Consider the following 19,174-nt stretch of genomic DNA (forward strand, 5'->3'; position numbering starts at 1 on the left):
ACTTTTTGGCACGTGATTTCGTTGTTCCCTAGTTAGCTCCATACGGACACGATATTTTTCGTTTCAAGCTCGTCGATTGTTGCCTTAACGCATATGAGTTTCTTATATTATTGTTGTTTCGAATGATAATAATAATGTTTATAAAGAGTGAAGAGATGAATATCTAGTTCATAAGTGAAATGGAATATTCGTTTATTTTTGTTGCTTGTATAACCTTTATATATATATATATATATATATTTTAATCGTGACGAGGATTGATTAATTAAGTTAGACATTATTAATATTGTTTTTAAACAAACGTAGATAATTAAGCGGATGATAAGCTTGTTTCGTTTGTTACATTTTCACAATGTGACAAAAGATTAACGTTCTTTTCTTTTTACAGAATAAAATGTACATTTAGAATTATCGTGAATTATCATCTTCTTAACGGGAAGATAGGAATCAGAAATCGCAGGTGATAGAGTGATACAATAAATTTTCTCGATGCACATATCGTTGCCCTTACGGAGTAATAGTAATATAATTTCTCGATGAATGAATAATTAAGAGAATTTAATCGAGAGTTGATTTTGATATAGCGTACATATATTTTAAACAATGTCAGTATTAGTAAAAAATTTTAACGATACGAAATACATCGAGCTTAGCAAAGAAGCTCATCATCTCATTTTCTCACTTTAAACGAGAGCGAAAATTAAATTACTTGCCCTAGCGTTTGTTAATTTTTTTACCAAATTTACGATAGCGGTTATCATGGGATAGCGTTAAGCAACGCTTAGCTATAAAACAATATGAGCCGCATTCGAGTCAGTATTTTCGAGCACGTAGTATTAAGTATTAAGAGATCCGTCTAATGGAAAGAAAATGATTAATGATGATTCTCGTAAAATCGAAATTAAGAGGGAAATTCAAATTGGAAAATAAAAAAAAAAAGAATTGGACTCATCATCATCGATTGTTTTTTAAACAGAAATATATTCCAATACGGGATATATTATAAATTTTCGCGTGATTCAAAAAAATGTGAAAAAAATTATATAGAGACGCGTAATGATATAGATATTTTTTTGAATATTTTAGAACAAAATGTTATTTATCCATGCGAGCTTTTTGAAACGCTGAACGAGTTAATCGAGAATGATGCGATATAGTAGATTGTTCCAGTTGTAGTTAAAGATTAATGAACAGTATATGGATCGTTACAAACGCCATAGAAGAAACGTGTTCAGAAATTAGAGGTGATAGAAAGTTGTAAGGGCATATTGTAATTTAACAATTGTTGATACGATTAAAAATGGTATATATATATGAGTCGCGATTTAATTGTTAAATGCGAGATATAATGCGAATATCAGATATCAAAACAAGCGATACTTTGTTGACGTGTCTCAATGAAGGAAAATATATATCTATGTGTATATATAAGCTTTTCTTTTCTCTTTATATTGTTTTATAGATAAGAAGAAAATTATTGATGTATTATATCAAAATGATATATTTTCCTCACGTGAATTAATTATTAAACGATGAAAGAATTTTTGCGAAGGGAAGGAATTGTTAAAAAAAAAAAAAAAAAAAAAAAAAGAATTAGACCGAGTTGCGCTCGTGATACGTTTTTCCAAAGATTGGAAATGAAAGTAAACTATGTGGCCTACTATTGGTCAGATTTGTTGTCATATCGTATCAGAAAATACAATAAAATTTATATATCACTTATTCTTTGTGTACTTGTTTTTTGTCCCTTTCGATTAAAAAATCTCTATCAAATTTTTCCTTTTATACACCATGACATGTCCTCGAATGTCCTCGAACTTGATTTATTTGAAGACGAAACTTTAAAGAAACAAAAAAAAAAAAAAAATACCATTCCTTTTTTCGATCTATTTTTACGTATAAAATCTTGATGAAAGAGTAAAAAGAGGAGAAGAAATGAAAGAAACATAGAAAAATAGGATTCAGACGGTAAATTCAGATTTATTATCGCGGTTGATTACTTTCTCTTCAACAATTGGTAGTGTTTAAATCTGAAGAATATAGAATTCCATTCGAATGAAGGAATGTACACACAGTCGCGATAACAGTTACGTTTTATTCGGCTAATTTCTTTATTCTTTATTTTTCATACAATGGCCGCATTTCCTGCAGACAGTCACGTTCTCTACGTTATCCCCTTTACAAAGATTCTCGCTTTGCATCATCGATAAATCGTCGGCGTACGAACGATGACCGATCGCGGCTATTGTTTCGCTCCTTGGCAGATTACCTTCTGTCGACAACATGGACGTAAGAGTATTCGAGCAGTCTTGAGAACCGATTTTCACGGAACCATTCACGGCGTAGTTCGAGCGAGACTTGGATGTTTGCCTTTTTAACGTTTTTTCCGTTTTCTCGGTAATATCCTCCAACTTTTGTTGGCCGGTTGAACGTTCATCGAGATCATCTGAAGCACATAAGAAGAGAGATTGTTAGAGACAATTGTTCTTTTGTAGGTTTTAATTATATATTGTACTTACCATTGCTGGATTGATTAGCATCGGATCTTGTTTCGGCGATTCCAACATCTTCGTCCTCTTGTAGTGGCAATTCAGTGGCCATTTCTATAGCTGGACGGCAACAAGCATAGCCCTAAAGTAATCGATAATTTGATATAGTTGATATAGTTGTAAAAAAAATTTTTTTCTTTTAAAAGTATATTAATTTTTATTAACGTAAAGCATTAAAGAAAAAAATATTTTATCTTATTTCATCACCTGTACGAGATCCATACGGGAATCCAGGGAGAATTGTTTTCCTGACATAAGTATTCCTCGAATTCGACGACGCATGGCTTCAGATCAGAATTAGAAGTTATCTATCATTCGAATTAAGGAAGAGAGATTGGATTTTATTTATACCTGGACTGTCTCTAGCTTCGAGTCGTAATTGGCCAAAAGCCTTCGTGCATTCCTCGAATATGTCCGCAGTATCGTATATTGCAGCAAAGCTGCCATTTACGATTTTCGGTGACATTGGGGAATTAGCCAATAACAAACTTGTACCAAAATTTTCATTCTTTTCTCGTGTGTCTGAAAATTAAAACTTTTAACTCAATAACATCGTATCGTAAATTTAACATTTGTACTCCTTTGTACTGCAATAATTGGAAAAATAAAAAAACATTAAGATATAAAATTAAAAACATGAAAATCAAATACGTGAGTATTTGGAAACTCGTCTTACCTGAGCTTTCTGCGTTCCAAAAATTATAGACATGCATTTTTATGAGAAAAGGGAGAGAGAGAGAGAGAGAAAGAGAGAAAAAACAAAACAAAGTGATTAGAAATAAAATTGCTTATTATTATTCTTATCAATTATTTAGCTTGTATAATTTTGAATAAAATGATACAAATACAAAAAAATAAATTTGTTTATACGCTTCAAAATCTAAAATACGTTTCAATTCTAGAACAACATTGTATCTTTAATAAAAAAAAAAAAAAATTTCTACTTGATACAATATATTAGAATGGCGTACAATATGCATGCACAATATTTATATCTACATTTTAAAAATCGAAGAAATTAATAAATCAATCTATTTCTTTCTTTGTTACCTGCAAGTGGAACTTTTGCCCGTACAGGTGAAATCGTGTCATCATCCAAAATTTCATTCGCTGTATTTCGTATCTCGGCCCAGTCTCTCAAGATATCCTCATTGGTCGTGCTAGGATCGAAGTTCAAGAATAAATTTTTTCAAAGGAAAATTTGTTTTCTTTATCGTACGATTTTCTATTAAAATCGTAGGCACTCACTTGGTCGAAGTGACGGTGAATCGAATTACGTATTTTCCATGCAAAGCAGCTGGAACGCAGTGCACTCGACCCCTCGAATTCATCTTCTTTAACAAACGTTCTGTCAAACTGTTCTCTCCTCGAAGGCGAAACACAACCAGCCCCAAATGCCTTGTTGCTGGAATCTCGAAGCGTGCGTCTGCCAAAACTAGGGCCTCGAATTTTTGTGCCAGTCTTACCCCCTGAAATTTATTATTGAATATTTGAAAGAAATTATAGAAGAATGAATTTAAAATATTGAAAATATTACTTATATTTAGCGACACGATATATTTTTAAAAATGGGATGGGAACGAACGAAAATCGAAGAAAGGGGCAATAGCAGGATATAATCACAATTTTTTTTTAAAACGCAGAAAGTTATGATGTAATAGAAACCTCGCGAATATGCTTCTGAAGGCCAGTGATTCCGTAATTTCTAATGACGAACCACAATTTCAATGCTCTGAATCTCTTTGACAATGGGATTTGCCAGTGCTAAAATTATAAATAAGAAATAATTTATATGTACATCGTATACATCATGAAATGATTTCATTAGTAAGACTGATAATATCTATCGAACTTATATGATTGTATACCATGTAATCAATAGCAAGACCTGTAAGTAGATAAAATATGTCTTATTTAATAGAATATCCCATTTGATTTAATACGTAATATCAAATGCGATTCTGTTACCTGAGTTTTCATGCTTCAAATACAATGGATCCACGTTAAACGTTCTGTGCAATGCTTGACTACTTTTCACCCTGTAAGGTTTGTTAGAAATTACATTAATTGTAAATTTTATTTCGTTTATAAAAATTATAAAGATAAATATTTTCTTGGAATCTCATTATTTCAAACGAAAAATTTATTATTGTACAATGCATACTACAGTTTTTGGTAAAGAATTAGAATCATTTATGATTTTCAATATTTTTCGTTTTTAATTTAAAATTTAATAATCATTTTTATTACTATTTTTATTGATTAAATAAAAAAAAATATATATATATATAAATATTAATAATTTATAATTTCTCTCATTGTTTTGATGAATTGTTTTATCATATTCTTCATTTTTGAAATAATTTTTCCAAGATATCCAGAATTTTTTTTCTTTAAATCAGTTAATGCGGTGATTAATGATGCGTTTTTAATTTTCAATTGGATTCATATTGAATTTATTGAGAGTATATTAAAAAATAATAAAATATAATATATCATAACGTATAAATTATTAATATATATGAAATACATAAATAATTGCAATTAAATTTCGTTCAAGTCTTTAAATTTTATTAAAAAATATTAAAAATTATGATTGGTTTTTACTTTTTGGTCAAGGATTATATTTTAGTTATTAATATTTTATATTATATGGCAATTTATTCGAATGTTTTTTGCACCGTTAAGCAATTATTTAGATATTAATTAGATTATTAGAAAAATTTTTCATAAGAATATTTATTATAAAACGATAAATTTTTTTCATTAATTGACCTTTGCACTATCAATTTTAACTCAAACATCAATTCCAAAGATTATAAATTATGGTAGGTCAGCCGAACGAATCGACGGAAATTGCAGGAAGAATGAAAAAACCCATTCTGCATCCGCAGTTCAATCTATAAAACGTGCTAACGACGACGAAAAACGATAATCTTTCGTGCTTATGAATTTATCTTTTCATCTATAATCATTTGCGAATTCATCAATTTCCATTCTTTTATCTTTTTCTTAATAGTTCTTTTTCTTTTTTTTCTTTTTTTTTTTAATAACAAATATAAATCGTCATGAGTTAAAATTTTCGACTCACCACATAGCGGTGCAGTCGAAATGCACCATCAGCCATTTGCTAGGATTGAACGCAATTGAATCGGCGTATTCTATTCCTTTAAGCCAACCACGGAATTCAGGGCACACGAATGCACTGCCTGCGTAAGCCGCATCCACGTGTAACCAAAGTCCGTTTTGTTCACCTGTTTTCAATTAAGCGAAACGATTATATATATATATCAGGTAAATTTCACTGATTCATTTTCTAAAAATTTTAAAATATCCGTACCAACTTGTACAATTTTTCATTTTACTTACACACTTGACCGACTTCTTTTAGATTATCGAAAGCGCACGCACCAGTTGTACCCAAAGTAGCGCAAACCTTGGTAAACGAACGAAACGAGCATTAAAATTCAATAATAAAGTTTTTCTAATTTTTAGCACAAATTTCGAATTTCGAATTTGTCCATCGAGTTTATTATAACTTTCGTCAATATCGAAAAAAATGTGAAAAAAATATCCGGATTGTCTTTAGCATCGTAATAAAATCTACTTTTCTTTGTATATTGGATTTATTGTCCAAATTGAAAAATAAAGGATTGGTCGTCGACGTCCTTAGGGGCCAACTAGGAAGAATACAATCCGCCTTGCTACGTCATGTCTACTTTATTTTTTACTGTAACTACTGTAGCCATTCAAGCAAGGTTAATTGACAGGTTGATTATTTTGTATTGTAATATCTCTCTAATGATGTTAATTCGTACGAGAGAAAGGTATAAGTATTTCTCCATGAATTATTTCTTTATATGATGTTGTATATACGTATCTAGTATTGATCTGATAAATTTTCAAATATATGTACCTATTATTAATACCAATTTATAGTAGATAGGTTTAAAAGAAATTCAATGCAATTTAACGATATTTGTACAAAATTTCTAAACAGAATACTCACAAAAAAGGGAAGTAAACCATCAGCTCTGTCTTGAGTTATTGCTTCCAATAATGTTTCCCCTCTCATACTCAGCTCGTCATCAGATTCGATGTATTTCATTCGAACCAGACCTATTAATCCAGCTTTCTCCACACTGGAATGAGCCTATAAAATTCAAATCAATTATCATATAATATTCGTTGAATTGTGGAATAAGAAAATTTAAATCGTTTTAATTAAAAAAAAAAAAAAAAAAAAAAAAAAAGAAAAGGAACTGTACAATCATAAATCTGTTCCAGAAATTAAAACGATGCTTAAATAACGAAAGAGATAAATAAGTAACGATCATGGGATGGAAGGATGAGTTATATTTGAATATCTCAGAAATGTATTCTTGGAATACTCTTAGGAAAATAAGTTCGTGCCGTTTAAAGAGAAAACATGTACCTGGTCGGAGCAATACGCGACAAGACGCGAATTAATCTCAGCTGGTAAACGATCTGGCTCGTTTTGTTGCACATCTCTAATGGCTCGAGTCCTTGCTGCTAGTAAGCAAACGAGAGTGGCTTCTGATGCGGTTGTTTGTATCACGCCACCGCCTCCCGATCCTCCTGGACGATGCAAGAATTCTTCTGGCAGCCCAATCATTTTACCGAGCCAGTTCATTACGATTGTCTCTAGCTCCGTGCACGCAGGGCTCGAAGCCTTTTAAAACACACGAATGCGAAAGATTCATGATTTCATGCAATGGAAAATTCATAGAATGTTGAAGCGTACGTTTAAATCCCATGTATTTCGTTTCTTTGTTATTAAAAAAAATGTGAAAAAATTGTTTAATGTTTTTTAATTGAAAAATTATAATTAGCATTTTTATTGTGGTTCCTTTTTTTTTTTTAAATGAAATTAATAATAATGTTCGTACATATCATCCAAATTTAGAGACATGTAATTAAAACTTCCTTCACCAAACGTTAACAATGGAAAGCTCGTATTAACGATACTAGACAAAATTTGAATAGCACGAACTTAGGTCATGATGAGTAAGGAAGTTTCTACATCTTAAAACGGTAGATCTATTATTTTCATCGTCGTGACAAGATCGTGACAATTCATTTTAACTTTCATCTTTTGCAACTACAGTTAGTTATTTAATCCATCCTCATTGAAAAGTATATTTCTAATTTAATGTCGATCAATAGATATAACATATACGACACAATTTAAAATCGACACGAGAGAAAGCGCGACAAAACTAAACCATTTCCCTCCACGTGATGCGTGATATTTGCATTATTGTTCTTACCCAAGTAAATCCAAGACAATTGATCGCGTCGGCCAGCATGTCGGCCAGCAGGCTTGCAGGTGAATTCAGGGCCGGGAAATAGGCGTGCATGTGGGGACTCTGCCAATGCGTCACCCCTGGCATGATGCACCTTTCGATGTCCGCGAATATGTCCTCCCAGGACTCGCCGTTCACAGGTGCCGAAGATGGCAGAATGTTTCTCAGATAACCTGGCGAAACCGCCGGATAAACGCGGCGGGATCGAATGTTCTCTAGATAATCGGCGATGTAGTCCACCATTTCTTTTCCTGACGATTCGAAATCGCGGGAGAAAATTACGGATTTCATATTTTACTTCAAATAAAATGATCATTTCACATTCATTTCGTTATTTTTTTTTATACTTTACACGAGAATAATACACGAGAAATAATTTTATTTCGTTTATATTCTACTTCATCATTTAAGTGAATTATTTTGAAATAATTTTTTATAGTTGGAAATTTGTATGAATAAAAAAAAAATTATTTAAAATAAATAAGAAAAAAGATAAACTGAATAATCTGAATTATTTTTTAAATAATTTATTTTAATAAATAAAATATTGTTTTAACATTGGAATCGATTGGGATTAATTTTTAGATTTAACAAAGTTTCGTTCGTGTATGGCTTCTATCTATCATTTTTGTTTCCTATTATTGAATGTTAAAGTAATATTTTATAATTTATGTTTTTATTATCAAACGTTAAGATAATATTTCTACAGAGATGTGTAATATTTAGTGAGATAAATATTTGAAATATTATACATTATCTTAGATTTTGTATTTAAATAAAATAATATTTTAAATATGGATGATTTTAAAAGTAATATATTTTCATTTTAATAATTTGAATCACAAAATAAAATATTTTATCTTGAATATTTAATATAAAAGACATGAATGCTTTCATCTTTTAATTTTATTTAAAGTTTTAAATTATCCTATATGTAATAACACATTTTTCGATTCATTTTTGAAAATTTAAAAGTTTTTATCGTTTAGATGTTGAAAAAAATTAAGAAATAATGAATTTTTAATGATTTTGAAAGATATTTATGATTTATGATTAAATTGAAGGTAGATTTTTTTGCACCGTTTTGAGAAACTGCATTATTATATAATGTAATTGAATGACGTAATTTTTTTATCTTAGCAATAATTCAAAAAGGTACTTAAAATATATAATGCTATTTTATTTAATAAAACTATGTTATTTGACACATTTTTGTTTTATCTTCTTTTTATCTGCGGCTATTCGTATATAAAAAAACTACAAAATTTTCATCTGTTGATGTGCTTTTTTGACGACATAAAATCAGTCCATCAAAGCTAAAGAATCTTTAAACTGAGATAATTGAATAAAAAGTCAAGAATCATAAGAATATTTAAAATAAGGAAAATAAATTATAATAAATAGAACACTTTAAGACAAAATCCAAATATTTTTAATATTTTTCAAATAAAATATTTCATTTTCAAAATTATACTTTTTTATTATATTTTAAAATATTATATTTTGTTAAAATGGTTTTCTATTAATTGTATGTTTATTATGAAAAACAGTATTTTAGCAAAATTAGAGAAACTATTTTTTAAAAATTATTTTTAAAATCATCAAGTGTTTTTTCCCCTTCAAAATATATCAAATTTTTTACAAATTCAAAGTTTTGTTATATTTCAAAGCGATTAAATAGTTTGAAAACTATCTTCAAGAAAGATCAATTATTAAGCCCGATGGAAAAACCGATTATCTTTGCTTTTCTTTATTTAGAGGAGTCTATCTTAAGTATATTGGGGAAAATATTTGTGCAGACGAATTCTTCCTCCTGAATAACATCTTTGTTTCACTCCAAATTGACGTACCACATCACAATAAGATTCGATTCTGTGTTATTTAACAATTTCTAAATCACATTTCAGTGTACAACAAATTCTTAATTATTTATTTAATCTTAAACGTGCAATCATTCGTCCAAAAAAAAAACCATACACTTGTTTCCTTGTTTTAAATTAAATTTTCTTCCAAATTTAGAATCGAAAATAGAATAGAAAATTTAGAATTGCAATAAAGATTCCCGTAAGCATCAATTTTATTGACCTTTGAAAGACGAAATAAACGAACATAGAGATCGATTTTTCTCACGAAATTGGATTTAAGGAAAAAGGGATGCCTTTGCCTAGGATTCAGAGATTTAGATTGTAAAGACTGCATCTGGCCCGTATTGGAAACAGTATCGTATCCATAAACTTCCCATAGACTCTCCCTTATGGTGATCCCTTTTTATTGGTATCGTTTTAATGCCTAGGAATCTATTCCATCACTCTATAAGTTGCTCGTTTCATGCACGTGTATTTACATACGTGACGAGATTATAAAATGTACAAATGTTTCTAAGAATCTAAAAATAGTTACAAGCAAAGATGCACAGCAATATGCAATAATTCATCAATCAATTCTTTGATGAGTGTGATAAATTTACGTATTATTTGGCATGCGTTATAATAAAAATAAAGTTTATTACTTACCATGTTTGCGATATTCTTCTAGATTCATATTATCTGCAACGAAATCAATTGCAACACTGTAATACACGTTTTCGTGAAATTAACACATTTCTGATTGGATCAATTGAGATCCAAGCATTTTTAACGTTTCATTCTCAAAATCTGTGCTTAAACCATAAAATTATAATTACAAATTTGAACAAAAAGAAATTATTTTTCATAATTAAAAAGATTTCATAATTTTCATTGCAAGATCTTTTATATTAAACCAATAATCTAGTCACGATCATTCATTTAACTTAAAAACTTAAAAACAATTAACTTAACTTAAAAACAAACAGTGAACGAGATAAAAGATTACTAAAAATCCTTCTCCCCTTTCCAAATAAATTTCGAATCAACACGAGAAATTTTGCACACACATTTTGGACGATTGATTCTCGCTCACCAGTTGATCTTCACAGAAGCCAAATTTCAAAATTTCGATGGCACCGTATCAGGCGCATGTGTCGATGTGTTTAATTAATTAATGATATCGAATGTCGGAAACGGGTAACTCGCGACTTGTTTCGCGGAAGCTTAGCCGTAACGATGCAGCGGATTTGAGTTGGGGTGCCGAGCAGATACGCTTATGCGTGTTGACCTAGCGTCAAACTTTAATGCTACGACAGGTACTTGGAGATAATTTGTACGGATTCATCATCGATCGCTTGTCACATGGGCCCAGAGCTTATTAGGCTAGTGTCACAAGGCTCCACGCGGCCTAGAACTACATACATCCTACGTTTTTCTGGATTTAATCATCCCACAAATGGGCTAGAAATAATGGCCAAAAGTCAAAATTTGTGCGGCAATTTTATGAGAATCATAAATTTTGAGATCGCTGATAATATAATCGAATTTGACACTAAAGGTTTGAGATAAAGGTAAATTCAATAGTGGAGATTTTATTGCGATCTGGAAATGGCACTTGTATTTCTTTTTTTTAAAAAAAAAATCACAATTTTTATGATAGAGTTAGTATTATTATTTATAAGAAATAATAATAATAATGAATAAGGTTCGCAATGAAAATACCTGATTTAGTATCTTTCAAATTTTTTTTTAATGGAAAAAATAACCAAAAATCAAATTTGATCAAAATTTTTTAGAAATTGGAAAGCATAGGTTTTTCAGGGCACTTGATAATAAAATTGAACATGATAGATTCAATATTGTACAGAATATTGACTCTTGTACTGTTTTTTTTTTAACAATAATAAATGAAGTTCACAAGTAATAAAAATATATGATTTTACATCTTTAAAATTCCTCATAACTTATTAAAATCGAAAGAAAAAAATATTTAAAATTTATATGATCTTTTTAGCAACAATCTAAATTTTCATATGGAACAAGTCTAATACTTATTTTTAATTATTTTTAATCATTTTTTTTAAAACCTTAATAAAATTTTTGTTAAATATTGTATAAATCTTGAATTATTTGTATATTAATAAATATTTATTTAAAAATATGAAAAAAAATACAAAATACATTTATTAATATAATGTAAAACTATAATTCAAATCTATATTTTAATAATCTACGAATATTTACAATAATTAATTGAATTTCTAAATTTTATATATACTTGATCATGCAATTATTGACAGTGTGAATATTTTGGATTTTGAAATTTTGAAATGTTGTCATTTAGCAAAATAAATTTTGTTAAAACATTAAATAAAAAAATATGAAATATTAAATTTAATATATAATAATAGTATAATTTTAAAATATTAAACTTTTTTAAAAAATTGACTTTTCCTCTTTTTAACCCATTACTAATTTTATACATTACGTATAATATTCTTCTATTACCTTTCTTACTATTCTCGGAAATTTTTATTATTATTATTTTTTTTTTCAATCCTATTGCGTGAGATGACTTATTAGTGCTTAGTGTTGGACATTAAATTGAATAAATTTAATATTTCTCAGAATCGTAAATGCTAGAATTACCTGTGCTATTTGAAAAATATAGAAATTCATTTTCTTTCTGTCATGGATTTTTTGATAATTAATTAACCGTTATCATTATATTTCTCCTGTATCGCAAAATATTACACATTATAATATTATGTTTGTTTTTTTTTCTCCTCTCTTATTTTTATAATCCATAAAGAATCAATTACGAATATTCTATTGAATTCTATTGAATCAAAAGAAATAGAAAAAAATGAAAAAAAAAAAAAGGAATCATACGCACGACAAATCTATCTAAAACAACACGTGCATTCTAAGTCAGTGTTCTTTAGTATTAAAGTCAAATGGACAGTCACTACTTAATCCTGTTTCGAGAAACAGAAGATCTCGCTCACGAGGAAATCCACTACTATTTCTATCTTCCAAGAAGTAGACTGAAAATTTAAGATGGCTGACTTGGCCGACTGATCTAAGAAGGTCAAATTAATCAATTAAATAATACACGAATTAAATAATACTTTTTAAAAAATATTATTTAATCATCTTTCTCATACGGCATATATATATATCAATATCGCGTCTATGGGATATGTTACTCGTTCAAGTATTGTCGACGATAGATTTTTTCGAAAGAAAGATGATGACTAAAAAAGTGCTAAGATCACGTTATCGCTCGGTGATTACACAGACGACGAAAATAAAAGATCGAGTTCGGTAAAGGTGTAAAATGGAAAATCGAACATCGACATCGTCGCGAGGATCTCGAGCTTAAGCCAGAATGACGCTCGACGATATTAAAAGCTCGTCCTTCCACCGTTTCCGTTTCCGACTTTTGTAATTTCCCGTAGCTTTCAGTATTCGTGCGATTCCGAAGGATTTATCAACGATGCGGACTGCTTATGCACGACACGAGCCGATTTGATGCCGATTCGCGATTCCATAGGCAGATAAAAATCGTACCATGATTCTCTCGCCCCAGCGATGGCTAAATCATTGGCGATACAGTAAACCGATGTATCCTTCTGAACAGTTTTTTGTGATTTTTAGAAAAATTTTATTTGATCCATGAAATTTTTAATCGATGCGATTAGGACACGAATAGTAAAGAATAAAGAAAAAAGTTTTTTGAATCATTGTTCATTCTTTCAAATTAATATATAACTTTTATTGTTTCTGTAATATGCAATTAACTTTATATAATTATTTCCAAAATTTCCTTTTAAAATTTTAAAGAAAAGAAGGGTAACTTTTACTTCGAAAATACTTTTATAATCTTTGATTAATTATAATTATAAAAATTATTCTTAAATTGAAAAAAAATTGCCAAGAAAATAGAAATTTTATCGTTATAAAATAATTTGCACGAGATTCTTACCTGTTGGGAAATTTCAGAGTCGCACAGGATGAAGGGGAGCAGCAAGAATCGGCGCGATCGAAAGAGGGTTGAAAGGACGAATTTTCCAGACAAATGTCTTCGAGAACACTTTTTATACGACACGAAAGATGGTATATGGGGCCCCGAAAAATAGATATACCCACGGTTGAGGAGAATCGGTGGAATGCAAGTCGCTCAACAAGTGGCCGCTTTTATATAGAGACGCGCTAAGTAACTAGCTGCTTTAGCGCAAGCGTAGCCGAAGACAAAACAAGAAACAATTTTAATGATTGCGATTTTAAAAAATCGCTATGATGAATGACTTTTTCAGAATCAAAATTTTCTCCAATTTTCTTGTTTTTTTCTTTCTTATTTGTTTTTCGAGAAATGCATTATTCCTAGAAGATAATTATCTGGTATGATGTAAAATCTTTTATAATGTAAAATTTTTTAATATACATATATAAATGGACATGTTTATTGATAAGAAGTCTTATCTAGAGATAAGGTTATACAGAATCATGTATCAGTTTGCAAAGATGGATATGTATATAAAAATATTAGGTATAATATTTAATTTTTTATTTTTAATTAATTTTTTCTAAGCATGTATCTTTTTTTTTTTTTTAGTTACTCTTATTCTAATTCTCAGAGATTCTTATTTCTTTTGGAATTATTCTAGTTTCTAATGCGATGATTAAAATCATGGATCTATCGTTCTTTTTAATTTCACAAATTCAATAGAAAAATTATTATTTTAGTTAATTGGTTGAGCGATTTTTTCGAAATTTTCATAAATGATATATAAAAATTAATGTATATGGAATCAGAAATAAAATTTTCATTATAACATAAAGTAAAGAATTTTCCTAAATAATATTTTTCTCTTAATTTAATTTTTATAAAAAAAAAAGTGAAAAAATATTTAAAAATCACTGTTGAATATACGCAATATTGGTTCCTCGAACAAAATTTTACCTATCATGTTTTATTTTATTTATTTTATATATTTTATGTATTTTTGTGACAGATATTTGTTTAAAATTCATATTTTATTTCAGTTTTTAATATAATTCAATTGGTAAGGAATAGTTTTAATTTCAAACGATGCACCGCTTGCATTTCTGCGTTATCAGCGGCTGATCAGGTAGATCTTACATCTACTTAAAAAACTTTCCTCGCACTGCATTACCGCGCTTTGCTTACTCGTGTTTAAATTCCATTTACCGCCCACTGACGGCACCAAGCTCTTCAAAATCTTTCAAATATTTATAACATACCCTTTTAATTATAAAAATTTAATTGTCAATGAACTTTTCCCATTTCTAATCATTTAATTATTTATTTACTCGATATAAATATATCTACATATCAATATTTTTATCCTAATTTTACTCGATTCCCCGAGTAGATATTAAAAATGTTATAACTCTAATCTCTCAGCGATTTTTCATAATCATGGATAATAATCGTATACACGCAACCAGCAGAGCATCGAAACTCACGATAATTACAAGACTGAAAACACCAATTAATTGTACATAGGATCACGATGTTATACATCTTGGTTACACTAATTTGCACCGATTCATTGAAACGTTTGTTAAAAATTTCCCGTAATCATTTATTTGCGTATAGGATCTCTAATTAATCCGAGTCTTAAAAAAAAACAGCTGAATTCGACCGCTAAATATTTGTTTAATAATTATTTATTTGATTAAATCGAAAATGCAAATAATCGAAATGCAGGTAATTTTTCCGATTATTATACATCGATTTTTAATATATCGAATAATCTAAAAAATTTAAAAGTACATTTATATATTACAATTCATTTCGTTCGATAAATTATTTAATTTTAAACGTCAATCAAGATTCATGCATATATTTTAAATTATCGTATCTTTAATGTATTTACTGAACATTTAAAATTTCAAAAATATGAATCGAAATGCATTTAGTTTATTTAATTATATTTATTTAATAAATCGTTTTAATTGAACATCAATTAATATTTACTCAGACGGGTATTAAACGATCATAATTTTTTTTTATATTGACTTTGACTTATTGAAAAATAAAATAAATTAATAATAATAAATTTCAAAGATACGGATTAATCTCGAAAATTAATATCGATATCTGTGATTTATTATTTTTACAGTCGACTTTAATAAATTTCATTTCAACAAGATGTACATAAATATATATATATATATCTCGATGCATTTATTTTTTATCACCAACACGATTTAATCGTGTTTCATTCAACGTTCACGTAAAATGTAAATTTGCTAACGTGTTCAGCGAGTTCGCGGCATGAAAATAACGCGAATAACTGGACAGGCAATCAAATATTTCTTAGGCCGTTCGATCGGTTACACGAGTGAATTTTCGACGCGCTGCCGCGTACACGCTTTGATTGCCGAACTCTGCTTGTTTATACGTAAACCTGTTATTTAACGTATATTGTTATACGTACTTACGCAGCGGAGGGCATTACCAGCGGAGTGCAATGTACCGTTGATTGCCGTGGGCGTCGTAATTTCCCTCTCACCCCTCGTCTCGTATCCCGCACCGTTCGAATATTATTCCTGATCGATTCGAAGAATCGAACTCATCAATAATATCGGCCCATGCCCGAAATTACACGTTGCAACATCACCCAGACGCGATTTCTCCTCTATCGTTGCAAATAGTTCGCTTTATATATATATCCATCCCATTTCGATCGTTCGAAATTTCTCCCACCAATTTCTCCAATTTTCACTCACCTTTGACACGAAAACGATACCGTGTACCTCTACGTATTATTTCAAATCATCTTTTTCCTAACAATTTTTATCCTAACTATTTTTTGCGAGGGAGAAAAGAAAAAAAGAAAAAAAAAGGAAAAGAAACATTCTTCGATCCGTGAATTTGAATATATTCAACGTAAAAGGGAAATCCATAACCTACATTTCACAGCTTGCCAATATCGTCATAAGTTATCCAGATTATCGCGTAGGAAAGCCAAAAGTTTCTCGAACAGGGAAGCGGAACCGATCCATCCACACGGTGCAGACAATCGTTCCACAGGACAGGATCTTCCTACGCTGGAGTCCAAGTGTCTCCAGGGAAAAATGCGTGATTCATCGCGATCAAAGAGCAGGACGACGACGACGACGACGACAACGACGGCTACGTCCCTCGCTAATAGAACAAAACGATCCCTCCACGTATTGACTGCTTTAATAGATAAGATTACCGGCACCGAGTACCGGTTTCTAGGGGCTATTGCTCGATAATACCGGTCCCCGGTGTTTCATAGAAATTCAAAAGGAACGAGACGAGACGCGAAAGAAGAGGTGGAAAGAAAGGAAAAGAAAATGATCGGCCGGGTACCAACCTCGATGGGGATAGCCATCGAATTACGAGTGTCCGTGAACCTCGGAGAAGGATGATTTTACGGAACGGTGGGGATGCTGTACCGCTATGTGGCAGTGTTACATCGTCCATTTCCCCTCTACCTGGCCACACACCATCATCCACGCTCTCCTCCCTCCCTCTCTTACATCATCGAGATCCCTCCCCAACCCGCTCTCTCACGACGACACGGCCTCTCTCGCAGTCGGGGGCACAACGGTTACGTTTTACCGTTGCAAGCCGTTCGTTTGCTCGCTCGCGCGGTATTCGTATAACCCGCGTCCGGTACCTCTATCCTATCGTACGCCCACATGCGTGATCGACCGCGCGCACACACTCACGCACACGCACACGCGCACACACGCGGCTAGAAAATGGAAAACATCGATGCGCAAGGATGGGGTGGACGCATGGAGTCCACCATGGAACAACCCCCTCGCTTCGCGCGCCATGTTTCGTTTTTTTTTTTTTGCTTCTTGCTCAAGTTTCGCTTATTTTGATTATTTGATTTTGAGGAGCTGTTTTTCTTCTTTTGGAGATATTTGTTGGTTAATTGGTGGCTAATGGAAATGGTAATGAGATAAGTTGAAGAAATGTTCCTCTATCTTTTCAATACGTTTATACATTTGGTGGAATATCTTTCAATATATTTTGAAAAATTATACAGTGAAATTGTCAGTAATTTGTGCAACTTGGGATCCTTTTTACTCTAAAAATTTGTATCACAAAGAATTAATAAGATGATTATTGTATTGCATATTTTGGCTTTCTTATTTCAATTTAATTCTTCTAATTTTCGTTGTTTCCATTGAATAATTTATAAAGCCTCGTATCGCTCATCATATTTCAATCTGATATTAAAACAATTAATTACAAAATTCTTTATCTTACAAGGAAATTCATTTATTTTGAATCTGATTTTAATGAAAATTTGTGAATAAAATGAATTATTCGTAAAGGAATTTATTTATTTTTCAATAAAAAATCTCCTTGAATACAATTGGAATCAAATTTTTATCATTTTTTGTTTTGTACAATACAATCTTTTCCTCTCTCTCTCTATCTCGTACGAAGTTACATTTAAGAAACGGAAATAGAATTGATATTCTAAGAGACGATTTCACCCCATCGATATCTTCTAATAAAAGTTTTGCAATTCATATATATATATATATATCTCTTAAATCAATTCTTAAATTTTCTTCTCTTCGCTCGCATAAATAATTTCCAGACCGTACATCCGAGATATTTTTCATTCTCAACTAAAATTTTGGATAATTTCCAACCTTCCATCCCCTATCTATTGAATTTCCAAAGTTTTCGCTTAATTGAAATTTCGAATTTCGCGTTCGTTTCAATGCCATTGGCTTTCACAACTTCGCTCGAAGTTCGGTTTATCGAATCGCATCACGACTTGCCGGTTGCAGTTTGCAACCGGTACTTTCATTCTGTTGCACGCCCACGTGCGCCATGCAGTTCGTAAACATGCAACCGGATTTTATGGAGAGGATTCAAAGCGTGGTAGGTAAGCCTACCAACATATTAAAATCGGATTATAAACAATCGCGAAAATAGGCGACCGCCAGATCCGGAAATTCTCTCCGGTTTGTTTTGATTTATCCGAAGGGATTTACGGTAAAACGAAAAATCCATCCTAATTCCTCACCACACTTCCTCAATCGTATCATAAACATGATAAGCCGCCACTTCATTAACGATAACTTTTTCCCTGGTTTATTTATCGACAGACGACGCGAATGAAGCGAAGCACGAAGAGATACGATCTCGATTATTCAAACGAGACAACTAATTGGAATAACGGGGCGAGAGTTATCATAACAAATAATACAATCGATCCTCGGAAATTGGTAATTAAGTAGCATCCTCGATCGAACGAATTCACCCTAATGAATTCAATTATTACGCACTTATCACCCGATTTCTATTCGCGACTTTGACGCGTGTTTAACGATTCCACTCGCGTCCCCCGAGATGCCATCGAGATGCCACGCTCTCTCGATCGATTAATTTATTAATGAACGAATGTAATAAATATGA

General features: G+C 30.8%; 1 protein-coding gene across 5 annotated transcripts; it reads right to left on the reverse strand.

The window, feature by feature from the left end:
• Nucleotides 1-1,960: 1,960 nt before the first annotated feature.
• On the reverse strand, nucleotides 1,961-13,824 carry LOC122720769 (histidine decarboxylase). 5 transcript variants are annotated; one of them, XM_043947730.1, is made up of 17 exons: nucleotides 13,712-13,824; nucleotides 10,390-10,422; nucleotides 7,841-8,127; nucleotides 6,985-7,242; nucleotides 6,559-6,702; nucleotides 5,919-5,985; nucleotides 5,641-5,803; nucleotides 4,518-4,588; nucleotides 4,418-4,437; nucleotides 4,215-4,313; nucleotides 3,798-4,018; nucleotides 3,600-3,709; nucleotides 3,226-3,234; nucleotides 2,901-3,071; nucleotides 2,757-2,833; nucleotides 2,520-2,631; nucleotides 1,961-2,446 (listed from the first exon to the last, which is right to left on the reverse strand). In XM_043947730.1, the coding sequence occupies exons 2-17, from the start codon at nucleotides 10,415-10,417 to the stop codon at nucleotides 2,112-2,114; spliced, it is 2,172 nt and encodes a 723-aa protein (XP_043803665.1). In that variant the 5' UTR covers nucleotides 10,418-10,422; nucleotides 13,712-13,824; the 3' UTR covers nucleotides 1,961-2,111. The 5 variants fall into 5 exon arrangements, with proteins under 5 accessions (XP_043803665.1, XP_043803664.1, XP_043803667.1 ...); XM_043947729.1 differs by lacking the exon at nucleotides 13,712-13,824 and adding an exon at nucleotides 10,817-10,984; XM_043947732.1 differs by lacking the exon at nucleotides 13,712-13,824 and adding an exon at nucleotides 10,817-10,984 and having other exon boundaries at nucleotides 10,390-10,530.
• Nucleotides 13,825-19,174: the final 5,350 nt, after the last annotated feature.

The sequence above is a fragment of the Apis laboriosa genome, unplaced genomic scaffold (assembly GCF_014066325.1).
Source record: "Apis laboriosa isolate Shangri-la unplaced genomic scaffold, ASM1406632v1 scaffold1321_cov151, whole genome shotgun sequence".
Classification (NCBI taxonomy): Eukaryota; Metazoa; Arthropoda; class Insecta; order Hymenoptera; family Apidae; genus Apis; species Apis laboriosa.

Bases quoted from the DNA above. Each gene is read 5' to 3' on its own strand.
- LOC122720769 (XM_043947730.1), bottom strand. From the start codon at position 10,417: ATGAATCTAGAAGAATATCGCAAACATG. The intron at 7,243-7,840 runs GTAAGAACAATA...GTGTTTTAAAAG, and splicing joins ATTGTCTTGGATTTACTTGG to GCTTCGAGCCCTGCGTGCAC. The intron at 5,986-6,558 runs GTGAGTATTCTG...TCGTTTACCAAG, and splicing joins ATGGTTTACTTCCCTTTTTT to GTTTGCGCTACTTTGGGTAC.